This window comes from Notechis scutatus, chromosome 1 (assembly GCF_049901735.1).
Source record: "Notechis scutatus isolate UNSWTSFEM ecotype Mainland chromosome 1, rNotScu1.2, whole genome shotgun sequence".
Taxonomy (NCBI): Eukaryota; Metazoa; Chordata; class Lepidosauria; order Squamata; family Elapidae; genus Notechis; species Notechis scutatus.
In genome coordinates, this window is record NC_142009.1 from 129,451,246 (window position 1) to 129,467,874 (window position 16,629).

A 16,629-nucleotide genomic window follows, 5' to 3' on the forward strand; every position below is an offset into this window, starting at 1 on the left:
ACGCCAAAGGGTGATGCGCCGCATGTGACAGCTAGCGGTAGGGTCTCGTTGTATTGGATGAGGACAGCATCCGAGGTGAGTAGGTCCTTGGTTTTGTTGAAGGCGGCTTCCTCGCGTTTCCCCCAAGTCCACGGGGCCGCCTTGTCCAAGAGCCTATGCAAAGGCTCCGCCGTGGTCGCCTTCTGGGGCAGGAAAACATTATAGAAATTAAGCAGCCCTAGAAATGCCTGTAGTTCCGTTTTATTCTTCAGCCTGGGGGCTTCCTTGATCGCTCTGATTTTTTTTTCAGTTGGGTGAATTCCGTGCCGGTCTAAAAGGTACCCTAGGAACTCGACCCTCTCGGTATGTAATTGGCATTTTTCCTTTTTAACCTTCAGCCCCGCATTTTTGAATTTCGTTAGGACCTCCCTCAGGCAGCTCTCCAGTTCTTTTTGGTTGGCTGCCGACACCAGTACGTCGTCGAAGTAGGGCACCACCCCCTTGATTCCTTGCAGGAGTCTCTCCATGAGGCTCTGGAATATTCCTGGTGCCACACTGACTCCAAACTGGAGTCCCTTACATCGGAAAGCCCCCCGGTGGGTTACTATGATTTGTGCCTCGGCGGTTTCTGCGTCGACCGGCAGTTGTTGGTATGCTTGCGCCAGGTCGAGTTTCGCAAAAACCTTGCCTCCCCCCAGTGAGTGTAGGAGATGCTGAACCACTGGGACGGGATAGGCGCTCTGTTGTAATGCGCAGTTGAGGGTGGCCTTATAGTCCCCGCAGGGTGGCCTTATAGTCTCACTGATCCATCAGGCTTGACTGGGGTGACTATGGGGGTCTCCCACCTGGCGTGGTCAATTGGTTCGAGAACCCCCTGACTGACGAGCTTGTTTATTTGCTCGTCGATCTTGGGCCAGAGTGCGAAAGGTACCCGCCGTGGTTTTAGGCGTCTTGGGGGAACGCTGGGGTCTAGGCTGAAAGAAATAGGGGGCCCTCGGTACTTGCCTAGGGTGCCGTCGAACACTTCCTGGAAGTCCCTTGCGAGTTGTTCCTCCCAATCAGCTTCCCCGATGTGATCGATGCCCGTCACCTCAATCCCGAGTGGCGCGAACTATTGTAGTCCTAAAAGGCTGGGTCGCTCTCGGTCCACGATTGTCAATGGGAGCTTTGCCTTTCGTCCCTTGAATTTTATTTCGAACTGGCCTGTTCCGACTACCGGGATGCGATTTCCCTGGTAGTCCTTGAGGATTAGTTTCTGGCTTTCTAATCCCCTTCTTTGGATTTTGGGCACCAGGCGCTTGATTTCCCGCCATGCAACCATGGAGAGGTAGGATCCGGAGTCCACCTCCATCTTGCATGGTTCGCCCTCGATGCTCACTTCCACATATACCTTCCGGGCGTCATTGCTGGACGAATGGCCGATGACAACCGTCTGGTGGGTTTCCTCTCTCTGCCGATTGTCGTCATTTCGGCACCCCCGTCCCTCTCAGCTCCAGCGATTTTCGGATTGGCGGTCTCTGGGCCTGGGGGGGGTTGCCGTCTCGTCTCTGGTTGCTGCTCTCTCTCCGCCGGGGGCTGTGGTTTTTCTTAAGTCGGCAGACTCGGGCGATGTGGCCTCTTTTGTCACAGTGCCGGCATATCGCATCAAAAAATCGGCACTCCGATCGAGGGTGGTCGCCTCCGCACCCGGCGCATTGGGGCCCTGACTTACGACTCCGCCGATCGCGCCGGTCTCGTTCCGTCTGGAGTCGATGGATGTCCTCTTCCTTGTCCGTGGTGTCGGAACCGGAGTCGAGGTCGCCATGGTGTGTGGTGGTGGTCTCCCGGAGGCTTGCTTCGGCGCACGCCTCGGTTGTTGTGCCTGTATCGGTGGTCGCTGTGGGTCTCCGCATTCGAGCCGCTGACTTCCGGGTTGCTTCGGCCGCGGTGGCATCTGCGAGGACATCGGCGAGGGCGATGTCGCCTTTTCCCATTAGTCGGCTTTGCAGTACTGGATCTCGGAGCCCTAGGACGACGTGGTCTCGAAGTGCCTCGTCCATGTCCGTAAAGCCACACATGCCCCCGAGGTTCCGTAGGTCAGCCACGAAATCGCTGATGCTCTCGCCTGCTCTCTGGTCCCTCCGGTAGAAATCATGCCGCCTGATGAGGGTGGGCACGGCGGGGGCATAGTGGTTTCGGAGTAAAGGTTCGAGATTGGCCCAGTCCATCGTTTTCACGTCTTCGGGTTTCGTAAGGGCTTTCGCCATCTTGAACACCGCGGGCCCGCAGTGCGTTAGGAAGACGGCTCTTTTCTTCTGCCCATTCGCATCCTTTAGGTTGCTACTTTCAAGGAACATCAGGAATCGGTCTGTGTATGATTCCCAATCCTCAGTAGCGGGGTTGAAAGGCGCTGGTGGGGCGATGCTGGCCATCTCGTTGGTCTTATTTCCTCCGGACACGTGCTTTCGCGATTTAGGCTTGGAATCCCATCCTCGTCTCCAGTGTCGTGTCCGTCGTGGAAGAAAGACTCGGAGCCCGTGACTTAGTTTCAGCTCTTTATTTGCTCCAAGATCAGCTCGGCTCGAAAAGGGAAAAGCGGCGGCTTTTATGCTTTGGCCGCGGCGGCCACGGCCAATGACACCGCTTTGAATCTCCCGCGATTAGTTTCCACCAATCGCGGGAGATTCGCGGTGGGCCAATCACTGCGGGTCGCTCGGCCAATCAGCTCGCCGTGCGTCTTGTCCAATCACCACGCAGCATTTACGAGTATGTTAATGACTGTACAGAACAGAAATAAAAATAAAAAAATCTGCTTTGATGTAATTTAAACATATTATTTCTTGTTCTGGCCTATGGAATGATGAAGAACCGGTCTTGGTCTTTTTCAGGGTTGCATTATTTCATTTACTTAAAAAGTGTTGTTGGGTTTTCTCTTGACTTGATGAGATCAAAAAATGTTGCCATTCTTCAATCACTCTTTATAGATGTAATTTCTAGACCACGGGTGTAGAAATTAAGATGAAGTACAGGTATTTGGCATATGTCTCCATAGGCTAAAATTTGAGTTCTATAGCAAATGGGATATATACTATTGAACTCGGTTAAGCATTTCAAACTCTTAATTCCTCAGCTTCAATACCAACTTTATATCTTTGACGTAAGACATAAATTAATGAAATCATATATTTACTTGTATAAACAAATCAAGTTGTTTACATGCATTTGATGTTGTTGTTTTTTCTAACACAACCTACGGCAATAAACTCAAACATAGAAGAAAATATTTCTTTTTTAAAAAACCCATTTCAGGTTCCCCTGGACCATCAAGTGATCACAGTAGTCGTGCTTCTTCCCCTCTCTTTGACAGTGGTTTACATTTAAATGGAAACTCAACAAATACAGTAAGTAGATTAATATTATTATTAATAACCTAGCTATAATGGCAGCACATAACTGACTTTGCCTTATTTAGAAAGCTAAGCAGGATCAGGCCTGGCAAATATGTGAATGGAAACCAATATTGCAGTCTATATTGGGAAGTAAAAAAATATCCAATTAGAAGGCAGTTGCAAACCTGTTCTGTAACTTGCTAAGAAAATTGCCTGAATGTGTCAGTCTAAGTCACCCGAAGTTGAGCTGGATTACTTTGTTGATCTGCCTCTTAAACAAAATGAAACAACTTGAATTTTACTTTCTATAACTGCCTTAGCTTATGATACAGAAAGATAATAAGTATGCTGTATCTTGAAAAATACTCAAAAAATAGCTTGGTATAACAGTAGCAGAGCCGGCAGTGGTCATAGATCTGTCAGTGAGTGTACATTATGAGAGGATATTTTGTTGTTGTTTAAAATAAATAATAAACAGTTGCCAAAGGTAGTGCAAAATGTTTGGAGTGAGATATAATCATCATATTGCTTGTACCAATTTTCATTTACATCAATGTCTTGGGACTAGACTTTTTATTTTTGTGAATTGGACTCAATCCAGAAAGACACTATATTGGGACATGCTGCTTGAGGCTAGTCCTCATTTAGCAACTACAAATGGTTCTTAAGCAAACCACATGAAAAAGAAAAACACACACTAAGAGGATCACTGGTTGCTTCTGCCACATTTAGATAAAAGCTGCCCAGTCACTTGTTTTGTGAGATGAATGGCTATATGAATTAGGTAGGTAGGCAGGCAGGCAGGCAGGCAGGCAGGCAGGCAGGCAGGCAGGCAGAGTGCAACAATGCCAGCATTCACTCATTCCAATTTATGTCTCAGGTGCAGACAGTTGGTTGCAAATGCAAACATTGATCAAAAATAATTTTTACACCATTTATTATGATTAATTGCCATTATATTTTCAAATGGTTGCTATCTGAGGCAGGCGCTAAATGGGAACCATCTGCGTATCTACGTTGTGGTAAATCATTCTTAGGTAATGTATTTACAGTTCGTTAAAAATTTGCTTCTCTAATTCAAATTATAACATACTGTAAACAGACTTTATCACTGCACTTAGCTGTAAGGCAGAAAGAGAATACTTGTTCGGGCAGTACATACAAAAGCGAGTGCAATGAAGACCATCGGACTGTACAAACAGATGCCCCTGTTTATCTGATATCGCAGCTCAACTTATGGAGACAAATGGCTGCTCACTGTGTACATATTTCTGTTTTCCCTGGATGGGACTAGAGAGAATTGGAGCAAAACTGAAGAAAATGGAAGAGAGCAAAAAGCATGCTGATTATTTGGAAAAAGCCACTCTCTTTTAGCTCTCTGAACTTGAATCCTCTAATGTGCTACATCACTTCACACAAGATGCCTTATACCGTAGGTGGGTTACATGGTGCAAGGGACAGGAATGCCAACAAAAGACTTTGTATTTCATCTCACCATGTAAAAAAGTTATAAGGTACTTTTTTTAAGATACAAAAAGTTTCCATCCAGGGAAAATTGAATATTTCTTTGAGAACAGAAGCCATGATTTAAATACTGGCGGAGAAAGTAATACCTTTTAGCTGATTTTTGAAAGCATAAATACACAAATTTGCATTTACCAGATTAAACTGTAATCCCAATCGATGGATGAGGTGATTAAGAAATGTTAATTAAAAACAAGTAATAGTAGAAATGGCATCAATTTCAAGTATACTTTAGGATATTTTATTTCCTGTGTGTGTCTTTTTTCAACCCACTCTAGCATTTTCAGAGAATCATCATTCCATCTCCTGCACTGCTGTAGTACTTGTGGAATATTAATACAAGGCATGGATTTAAAATCTGTTTGTTTTTCTTGTTCTGTATCATGTTTATGAGAACGAGGATGTGTGGTTGTTTTTTAATCTGCCTTTTAAAAAATATGAAAGTGTCTTACTCGAATGCAGTTATTCGTCTGTTTTCATATTTCTCTATATATTGTGATCTTTTTTTCATTCAAAATATACATCTGTGAAATAAAATCCATATATAAAGAACAGTACAGATTACCAGAAAAATGCTTTAAAACTATATATATATATATATATATATATAGATAGATAGATAGATAGATATAGATAGATAGATAGATAGATAGATAGATAGATAGATAGATAGAGAGAGAGAGAGAGAGAGAGAGAGAGAGAGAGAGAAATGAGTTTGTAAAGACCCAGAAAATATAAGAGAAAAATAGAAAATTGTTTTAGAAACAAGACAGAAATATATTCTACTTCTAAAATTGAAGATAAAAGCAAAGCAATTACTTCACCCCACATTACAAGAGTTTCTAGAGTATGACGCTGATGTCTATTAGATCAGACAGGTTTTTTTGTATTTGAAGTTAAAAAATATGGATATTTAATTAAATAATCCTGCACTTCAAAAAATTGGTTGAGAAAACTATTGCATGCAGCTGAGTTATTGCTTTCCCACAACAGGGAGAAAACTGCTAAATTATTTTCAAACTACTTCACTGTACTAATTTAAAATAGTATATAATAAATACTTTTAGTTAATGTTTAATATAGTTTGATCATCAGACACAGTTTGAGTACTTTTTAACATTTAAATATTTTATTAGTAAAGCATAACAACTAGAAGATACAATGGAAGACAACTAAAATATTGCTAATGTAATCAAAAGCAATAAAAAGTAGTGATTTAAAGAAGAGATATATGAAGAAACTAAAGCTATAGCCATAAAGTATATTATAGAAATACTTAAATATTTTAACATGTTATTAAATCTAATAATATAGACCATCTTCTCAGTTTTAATATAGTAGATTATTTTAGTACAACTTGTAATATATTAATGTTGTTATTTAGTCACCTTAGAATAATGAGCATAGATAAGTGAATATTCTATCAATATTCTGTCACTTTAATTATAGTTTGGGAAATTTATATTTCAAGCAATATGATTATTTAAACTTTTCTTTCAAATTAAATATAGCTTTGGAAATGAAGGAAAATAAAGGAAAAGCATATCTCAGGATATTTTTTAATAATAAGGCTTTTGGTCTCAAGCTAAATTAACTTAATATTAAACTCTCCATCATTTTATTTGTTAGAATTAAGTGCACAATACAATACAGATAATCTAGAAACCCACCTATCAGCACAAATTTTCAGAGCAATCTTGCAATTAGATATTTACTCACAAAAATTGTCAGAATATATTTCCAAAAGTCTGTCAGTGTGATGAAAATTATTTTATAGTACTGCAAAACAGTTATTGCATTATCAGTAGAAATGCTGTTATTTAAAAGCATTATCAAGAACAGACAGTAATATTGAAGATGGTTTATGTCTACAATATTGTTTGAATGAAATGTTTGTTCACTTACGTGATATACTTCTGCAAATATTTCACCTTTCAACCATGTTGATTGGAATAAATAATTAAATAGTTTCAGGAAAAACAATATAACCAAGGAATTTTAAAATCATACAAAGAACATACAATCTTTAATTTCTTTTTCAATTTTTGCTAATGTTTTAATATAAATTTGAAGCCCATCAGATTTTTAAAAATAGTTTTATTTACTACTGGATGTTATAGATAACTTTAAAGTCCAATGTTTACATACTAAATTTATAAGTAATAAAGTTAAGGCATTAAGCCGAACAAAACCTGTAGGCTTTGGTTTAGATGGACCTTCACATACCAAATTATTAGATGTGTTTGAGGGAGAGAGGGACAATTAATGCAGATTCGTCTATTTTTTTTTATCAAATAAGTATTATCAGTACAGCTAATGGAAAGTCAGTATATAACTGTTCTACTGCATATGATCCTACACATCTCTTAAAAATTCTTGAGACATTTGTGCACATTTAATTTCCATGTGGTGCCCTATTAATCATATTGTAGAAAATAGTGCAAATGTATTCGATCAAACACAACTCCCCATTGTTGCAGACATTCCCATTAAACATAGGGCATCCAGGCATGAAAATGTGTGGGCAGAATTTTTCTAGAAGCAGGATTTTTTATGCCTATGATTACTTGGTCACTTATATGAGCTACAGTGGCGTGGTGTTTAGAGTGCAGTACTGCAGGCTACTTCTGCTGCCTGGCGGCTGACTACAATTTGCAGTTCAAATCTCACCAGGCTCAAGGTTGACTCAACCTTTCATCCTTCCAAGGTGGGTAAAATGAGGACCCATATTGTTGTTGGGGCAATATGCTGCCTCTGTAAATTGCTTAGGGAGGGCTGTAAAAGCATTGTAAAGTAATATATAAGTCTAAGTGCTATTTCTATTGCTATATTAATACATACCTAATATATATGTTTACTATTGTATCCAGAATTTTACAAGGCACTTTGCAAGGTTTTTCTGTAGGTTTTTTTAATATGAAACTATCATAATTGTAAATAAATGGAAGATAGCATTCTTACATAATAAACTACAGATTTCTAAAAATATTCTACATAATAGTGTTAAAACTAAACCAACAGTAAGTGGGAAGAAAGACTTGCCACAGATCATTGCAAAGATTAAACATTTCAGAATAACAATAACGTTAAAATATATTTGAAAATGATAGGGATTTTTTCCCCATGCAAGCATTCCATACATGAAGCCAATAATGATAATGACATTTCTGATATTAAAGCACATTAAATGGGCCTCTGTACCAAGTTGTTCAGTTCTGTGGGGTGAAAGAACAGAAAGTTCAATGCTTACTAACAGTTGCATAAAATTAACACTCGGAATTTACAGTACCAATATGTTTCTACATCGGCTGATTGTTGTAGTAATCACCTTGATAGAATTTTTTTAGTTCAAGAAATGACAAGTTATTTTTTTTTGAGTCATCCATTTTTTTTAAATATTTAATGTTTATAATAAAGGCATCTCAAATATTGTTATATTTGCTTATTTTATTTCTTTAGTTAAAATGTGTACGGCCACCTGTCTTATGTACCACAACTCTGGGTGGCTGATTAAAACCCCCAAAACAGTAAGACCAAAACTTGGTTCCTTGATCATCCCTTCCTAATACATCCACCAATATAATGTCCGGGCTCCAAACTTATTCTGTCCTATTCTGGAGGCAACAGATTGATATTCCAATTTTGGGCATATGGGTTCTTTTTTCCCATTTTCTAACCAAAATATTATTATTTCCCCTGCTATAAAAAAAATTCTCTCCCTCCCTCCCTCCTTCCATTTGTGTGGGTGTGTTGCTCACATGAATCGATTTGTTAAGTGAGGGAAGGGCATTTATATAGCGAAGTAGCATTGTCTATTGAACACACTGTGAGGTGCAAGCTTGGCTCAACAGTTAGGCCAAGTAAAGCAGCTGCCTCTCATATGTAAATTAGTTTGTAATGAAAGAGCAGCAAATGTTACATGATTCTTCTAGTTACTGTGAGGTTATGTTGCCAGGGACTAGTAATTACCAATGGAAAAGTGCAGCTTTTACTGTTTGATCACAGACCATAAGATAGTCTTTCAGTTACAACAATAAGGGAGTCTGCCCATCTGGGTCATAAGTCAAAATAATGTTAAATGAAATTGCCTCATGAAAAAAAACAGCCATCCCTGTTCACGCTAGTGAATTGTTAAGGGTCATTAAGTGGGGAGTGTCTGGGAGGCCTAAGGCAAGCACTAGCCCAGCTGCCTCAGGATCCCCCACCATGAGATATATGCCACGCTTCCCACCCTCTGGATGACTTTCAAGACAGCCTTGGCACAGCTGATTGTCTTGCCAGCAGTCCCTAAGCCTAAGTTTCTGTGCCTATCAGCTGGCCAGCGGGAGGCTGCAAAGCTCTCCTGCCTCTCTAGGTTTTGAGAAGTCACCCCTTGCATAAAAGGCAGCTTCACAACCAGCTTCTCAAAACCTTTCCCTTGCTTAATCTCCTCCTTCTCCCCAGCCACATTTCTTCAATTTTAAAAAAAAAAACATTGTAGAACTCTCCCACTCAATTACCAGTAAGTGGTAAAACTAAACTCTCACTCTGTTCTTCAACTAGTTGCCCCTTTTAAAAAAACTTACCTGGACTCCAGGCTGAAGACTAGAGGAACAAGCAAGCAAGGGGAGAAAATATTTCCGCAGCCCCCTGAAGTTAAAAAAAATAAGTCATTTCTACAAATTGGCCAGAAAATGGAGGATTTGGGAACTTTGCAGGCTTTTGCTGTGTGTTTGACTGTCTGAAGAGGGCAGTCTACAGTCTAGTCCTGTGATGGCGAACCTATGGCACGCGTGCCAGCAGTGGCACACAGAGCCATTTCTGCTGGCACGCGAGCCATTGCCCGGAACAGAGCCACTGTGCATGCATGTGCGCCCCCCGCCAGCCAGCTGATTGTCGGGTATCTGCCACGCATGAATGGGGAAAGACATGTGCAAGGGAGACACGCTCATATGCGCAGGGGAGGGCTGCACGGGAGGGTCATGCGTGCATGTACAGAGGCACATGGCGCATGGGAGGGGTTGCATGCACATGCGCAGGGGGTGGGGATGGTCATGCGCGCATTGCATTATGGGTGCAGGCACATGTGTGCGTGCACATGCATGCACACTTTCAGCACGTGACGACGAAAAGGTTAGCCATTATTGGTCTAGTATTTTAAGTCCTAACTGGCCTCTGCAGGCAGTCAGGCAGATCTAAAGCTTGGGAAGACCCAGAGTCCTTAATTTTCTGGCCCAACTTTTAGGGATTTTTTTTTTCTTTTTACTTCCCGGGGGAAAAAGCTGCAGAAAGATTTTTCTCTTCTTGCTCGCTTGGTTCCTCTTCTCTTCAGCCTGGAGTCAAGGTAAGATTTTTAAAAGGGATATTGGTTGGAGGGCAGTGGGCAAATTTAGCTTTACCACCTAATAGGGGCTGGAGTGAGGGAGATCAACTGATTCTTCCCTTTCAGCTTTTTTTGGTTTTATTTTATTGAAGAAATGTGGCTGGAGGAAGGAGGAGATTAAGCAAGGGAAAGGTTTTGGGAAGCTGGTCATGAAGCTGCCTTTTATGCAAGCTACCCAAAGCCTAGAGCAGACTTGTCCAACCCGCGGCCCGCGGGCCGCATGCAGGCCCAGGTCGCCTCGTAATGCGGCCCAGTGCCCACCCCAACCTTCGTGCAAGAGCCAGCGAGGAGGAGGAGGAGAGGCAGGCGCGAGGCGGGCGGCGGCGCCATGCCAAGCAGCAACAGAAAAGGCGGGCACCGTCAGGCGCTCCTCGTGCCGAGGCAGCCGCAGCTCCAAGTGTCCTGCTCCGCCACCTCCTGCTGTTGCCGCCGCCGCTTCTGCCCCCCACCGCTGCTGCTTCTGCCACCGCCGCTGCTGTTTCTGCCCCCACCGCCGCTGCTGCTTCTGCCCCGCCGCCGCTGCTGCTTCTGCCGCCGCCGCCGCCGCTGCTGCTGCTGCACCGAGCCTCCCGGTCCTCGCCTTCCAGTCCTGCCACATCCAGCCGGGCCATTTGCAGGAGGAGAGGTAGGCGCGAGGCGGGCGAGCTTTCTTCCCCCCCCCACCCTGCAAAATTTGGCCGGAAAATTTGGCCGTGATAAAAAATAAATAATTTTTAATAAATAATTAATTATTTTATTTTATTTTATGTCGGCCCAAACCAAATTTTCATCTTCTAATGTGGCCCAGGAAAGGTGAAAGGTTGGACACCCCTGGCCTAGAGAGATGGTGGAGAGCTTTGCAGCCTCCTGCTTGGGGCCAGCTGGTAGATGCAGAAAGCAGCTGCTGTTTCAGGGATCCTGGAAGGCATGGGAGGGGTGGGAAACCTAAATGCTGCAGAGGGTTGAAGGGAGAAGACAGGCACGGCAGCATCCCCATGATCTGTCATAAATGTGAATGAGCTCAGGAGCACCGAATCTGTCATAACTTTGAAACAGGTTGTAGTTTTGGGGTGTCCGTTGTTGTTTGGCATGGTCATTAAATGGCCTGCTGTTTCTCAAGAATTACCTGAATGCCTTATCCTCATTCTGAATTGAATTTATTTAGCATGATACCACATGCCTTGATATATCTGAGACAGATGTTTATATCCATAGTGTACATATAGGCCTTTGGCTTAGAGTTGAAATGCATCATAGAAAGTTGCTCTTTCCATTTATAGAAAGAGAAGGTAGCAATGGGACATGAACAAGGTTGGAATCAAAGAGGATAAGCATTACTAAATAATCTTTAAGATTTATGGTTGCAGTCCAAGAATAAAAGAATAGAAGATTAGGTTAATACGGTTAATTTTGTTCAGGGTGCTACTAAGTTATACTGACAGTGTTTTGGAAAGCAGGGGTCTCAAGAAGAAAATTGTTGTAACAGTGGAGAGGATAGTACACATTTGGTGTATAGTATTAAAGGCCTAATTCTAAAGGCGTACTTCAAAGTGTAAAGAGTACAATGCTGAATAACACAAAACAGTGTGAAAGGAGACTTGACAGAACAAAGAAAAGGAGAAAGTTGGACATTTGGTATTGATCTGTTTCAGAAAAAGAGGCTTGATGGCGGATAAACCAGAATTTTGTTCAGCTAAGGATATTTTTTTCTCTGTATCCTATTAAAGATGCTATTTCCCAGACCCAGTGAGTTATAATTGTTCACTATTATAATCTATCACAGTTTTGTTTGAAACTTCAAAGATCTTATCTGACATTTTTCATGTTCTGTAATGAAAGACTGCAACTCAATCCTTTAATTTTAATATTGGTATGATTGATTATTAAGGTGGTGTTTTTCATACATTTATGAAAAGCCTGCCTATTGGTTTCTTCTCTTTGGGGCTTTTAAAATCCCTAACCAAAATTATTTCTTGTTTTTATTGTGTACCTTGTTGATTCTTCAGTGGCTAATAAGAGAACACCTTAAATTAACCACTTACTCTTTCTTAGATGTATGTTTTAAAAAAAAATCCTTGCAATCCTTCATAGCTTCAAGAAAAAAGAAGAGCAGAGTACAGCTTTTCAAACTGATCTCCATTACAAACACTTAAGAAAACAGGAATCATTCATTGAAAAGGGTTATTTTCTGCAAGTTTTCTGAAGTATGCTTATTCACTTGTTATGTAGGAAATGAAGCAAGTCTTAGCAGTGGAATTCTAATGCTGCATCATGTTCCTTACTCTACCTTCCCATCCACTCCAAAAGAAAACCAATAAAAATCAAACACACACACACAGAGGGAGAGAGAGAATAAAGTCATACCTATGTCAAGTAATATTAATATTCAACTACTGGTGATTACCTCAATGTATCTATATTATTTTGTTGGCAAAAACATGGACACAGTTTGCCATTGTTCTCTTCTTTTTTCAACTTCCCAATCTAGACTTCAGCCCTGGGATTTCCAGGTCTCCAACCAGCCACTAACCAAACTGGAATCTGCTTAACTTTTTCAAGATCAACTACATCAATATATGTTATGCACATTTTCGTTCTATTTTTGCAAATATTGAAAAAAGCAAGTTAAAATTTTGCAATCATTGTCATGCTTATGAAGTAAATAAGATATTGAGAATAAAACGGCTTTCCAATTAGGTGTACGGTTTATGTATTTAACAAAAATAAAACAGCACTATTGTGCATCAAATAGAGAGAAATGACCCATCAATATTTCATGATCAAAGAAATTGTTATTTCTTCTACGCAATCTAAATTTTCTAAACACTTATTACTTGTGTTCTATTCACCCCAAAAAATAGCATATCCACAAATATTTGTGTTTTTTACATAATGAGATCTGTATTTACTGTTACTTTTTATTTATTCTGGTCAGGCACCATCATCACCTTCTTCACCCACAGCTAATGAACCAAAATATGAGAAGCGTTGGCTGGATACCTTATCAGTTCCTCTATCAATGGCTCGAATTTCGAGGTACAAAGCTGGAACAAATAAATTAAGGTTTGTAATATGAAAGTGAAAAGGCTAGATTACCTAACCTACATGTGTTGTTTATTTGGAGATAGTGGATCTTTGTAAATATTTTAACAAGATGTAGGCTTTCTCAGAAGCTATGTAATGAGCATCAATTATATATATTAAACATATCAAGAAATAATTGGGCTTTATTCATTATATGAAAAAATGGCTAGTTTGTTTAGGTATCATATGTGGAAAAGGTCAAGGAAATAAGTTGCTTCCATACAAATTATGGACATTTTTGTTTGTTTAATGTAGTGATCTACTGAGATATGAAGTGTTATAAACATTTCTGTTACAAAGATTTTAATTGATCAGTGCAACTGAAATATTTTGAAAAATAAATGACTCTCTCAGAAGATGGAATGAAAACTGATAGAAGTTGGTTAACATAAATTAGACATTTCCCAGCTTGAAGCTTCACTTCTGTTGGAGATGCATCCCATTAATTGTAGAAATCCAGACAGATCACAAGGGCATGAATGACATTGAACAAGGTCTCTCAGTTCAGGAATGACTGCTACTGGCATTTAACCTGAAAGTCACAACTGCCACCTGCTCTTCCAGCAGGAACTGTGAGTCCAAGAGGACCTGCAGATTGTGCATTTTAGCATGTAGATTTTAAATAGGAAGGAAGAGAAGATCAAACTTCAGCTCTCATCAAAGGTCTTCCACATTTTGTCATACTCTGGCCCTCTACTAGTTCAGCCCCGCCCCACTCCAGGATGTCTTGCCTTTACTTCCTGGTTCAAACCTTCAACATCAGAGTCAGGAATAATGGAATCTTCCTCGGTTTTCCAACAGGACTTGGCTTAGTATCTGAAGCTCCAAATTCCTCAGCCTTCAAGTTGCCTTCTGAAGGAAAATAATATGTGGAACTGGGTCCATCTTTTTTTCTTTCTCTCATCCATGCACACATGCACGTTTATTAATGTGCATCAAGTTGGTGTCAGCTTTTTGTAACCATATTTTGTTTGATCTCTCCCTAACCTGCTCTTTCAGGTCTTGTAACAGTGCACCCATCAGCACTGTCACTATGTCCATCCATGCTGCTGGTGGTCAGCTTCTCTTTCCTTCCCAGCATTAGAGCCTGTTCCAGAGAGCTGGGTCTTTCAATTACGTACACATACACACTCCAATTTGCCCTGGATATTTTTGCCTATGCTTTGAGTCACACAGACACTCTTTTAAAGTAACATTCTCAAATAAATGTGCCTTTCATGGTTGGAAATGGAATAAATCAGAAGTGATGGGACTTTAGATTTAATTTGAAATGAAACGCCGAAGCTAACATGAGTCATACTGTTGTCAGACTAGAAATAGTAACTAAGGAAAGAATACAGTATTGTAAAATGGGAAAATTGCATAAAAGGACAATCAAAATGAGGAGGGTGATGAATTAAAATAATGTTCTTGTGAAGGAAGGTTACTCTAGATGGTAATTTTCGGGATATAAAAAAGGAAGTGATGAGAGAAACGTAACAACAGTGTATAAAAGTATAACATAAAATATGTACTGTATTTATTTGTAATTCAAATTTCTAAAGCCTCTCAGCAACTCTGCGTGGTATACAGATTTCAAAGCAAAGAAATGGAACAACCCTGGATACAAAAACAGAACAAAAGACAAATGGTCATCCCAGACCTTTCAAAAACTATACCCTACTTATATAATACTTTTATACTTATATAAAATCTATGAAAGATTTTAACTTGCTTTATTGTTTGATCATTTAACATGTAGGCACATATTGTAGGTCACTTCGCAAAAAGGATTTATTTTGAGTATAATTGTTCTCAAGTGCTTCCTCAAAACATTAAATCTAATGCTCTCAACATTCATATTAATTCAATTGGCATTTGCAATAGGAGTATTGAATCATTATCTGTAGACAGTAAGGTTGCAATATGCATATTGATTAACTTTGAGGATGATGCTCTGAATTACTTATTTTGGTAACAACAGAGTTGATTTGCAAAAAGAATATCAGGGAAGCCAAGATACATCCTCATCTTATTCCTTTTTCAGTTGGAATTCCTTTAGGGCAAAGCATTGCACACTACTTCTATTCTAGAGTTTACATGGAGTTTGTACATTAGCAGAAGATTACATTTGTCTATTTTAGCATTATTTTAAATTTGCCCAACACCTTTGTTCTAGAAACAATGCAGACTTAAAATCAATAAATGCAGCATATAATGCAGAATATAGCTCTCCTTCCATAAGTAGCTTAGCATTTGCATAGAATGACATTGATCCAAACAGAGCAGAGAACAAAGTGATTAGGGTTTATAACATTTTAAATACTGTTTTTATTTATAAATCCTATGCTTCCTATTCCTATTATCTGATCCTCAGCTGATGTCATTTCTGTATAATGAGTTGCTGTGTCCCCAAACTTTATCCCATTCTGGTTATATTTGCTTCATAGGAAGTACGTGTAGTCCTCATTTATTGACTGACTTGTTCACTGACCTTTCAGTTATGACAGTGCTAAAAAGTAACTATTGTATATGACCAGTTTCTTTTCTTCCTCCCCCCTTTTTTCCCATTCATTCCTTTTAAAAAATATTATTGTGCTTTATGTTATAATAAGCCATAATAAAATTCATCTTTTTTAAAATATGTCCAATCCTTGCATTTACAACCTACCCAGGTCTGTAAAGCAATGGCTGTAAGATCCTAAGCACAGCTAGGGCTTTACTTAGTGACTGCTTTGACAGAGTTAAGCAGAGCCTATCCCAATTGTGGTGCCTAAATGAAGACTACCTGTATGTACATATACATCTTGCTAAAATGACCATAACATAGAGTTCTTTGTGCTCCCTGAGCCTGGTTCTTTGTTTCCAGATGTTTCATTGCCCAACGAGGTAACAGAGTGAGTACTGAAACACCTGCAAGTAACAACCAAGCTTGGGGGCTACCAGGAAGGCTAGTTAGTTTCTTCCATTGTGACCATAATAACATTTGTTTGTTTACTTACAGCCAACTATGCAAAAATAAATTAGTTTTAGTTCCCATTCTAAGTTTCCATTACACTTCTACTTCCTTTGATTTACACCTCTACTTCCTTTGATTTTATCCATAGCATAATGGCATAGGGTATATAATCACTTGGTTTGCTACAGCCATATAATATTAAATTATATTAATTAATTTCATCAAATCATCTAATCAATATGTTCCCAAAACACTGTTATTTGCATTTATAGATTCTCTATAAATTCTCTTTCTCTTTACATTTCACTATATATTTAAATTGTTTGGGTAATATAAATATTTATTTAATTAAACTTGAAATTTAAATGAGCTAGTACATGTCTGTTTTAAAACTC

At 39.8% G+C, this 16,629-nt stretch overlaps 1 protein-coding gene across 1 annotated transcript in view; it reads left to right on the forward strand.

Moving 5' to 3' along the window:
- SNTG2 (syntrophin gamma 2) overlaps positions 1 to 16,629 on the forward strand; it is a 178,837-nt gene that overhangs the window by 66,413 nt on the left and 95,795 nt on the right. The window contains exons 7-8 of the mRNA XM_087946003.1: positions 3,268 to 3,359; positions 13,148 to 13,275. Coding sequence (XP_087802129.1) covers positions 3,268 to 3,359; positions 13,148 to 13,275 — 220 coding nt within the window. The remainder of the gene's footprint in view (positions 1 to 3,267; positions 3,360 to 13,147; positions 13,276 to 16,629) is intronic.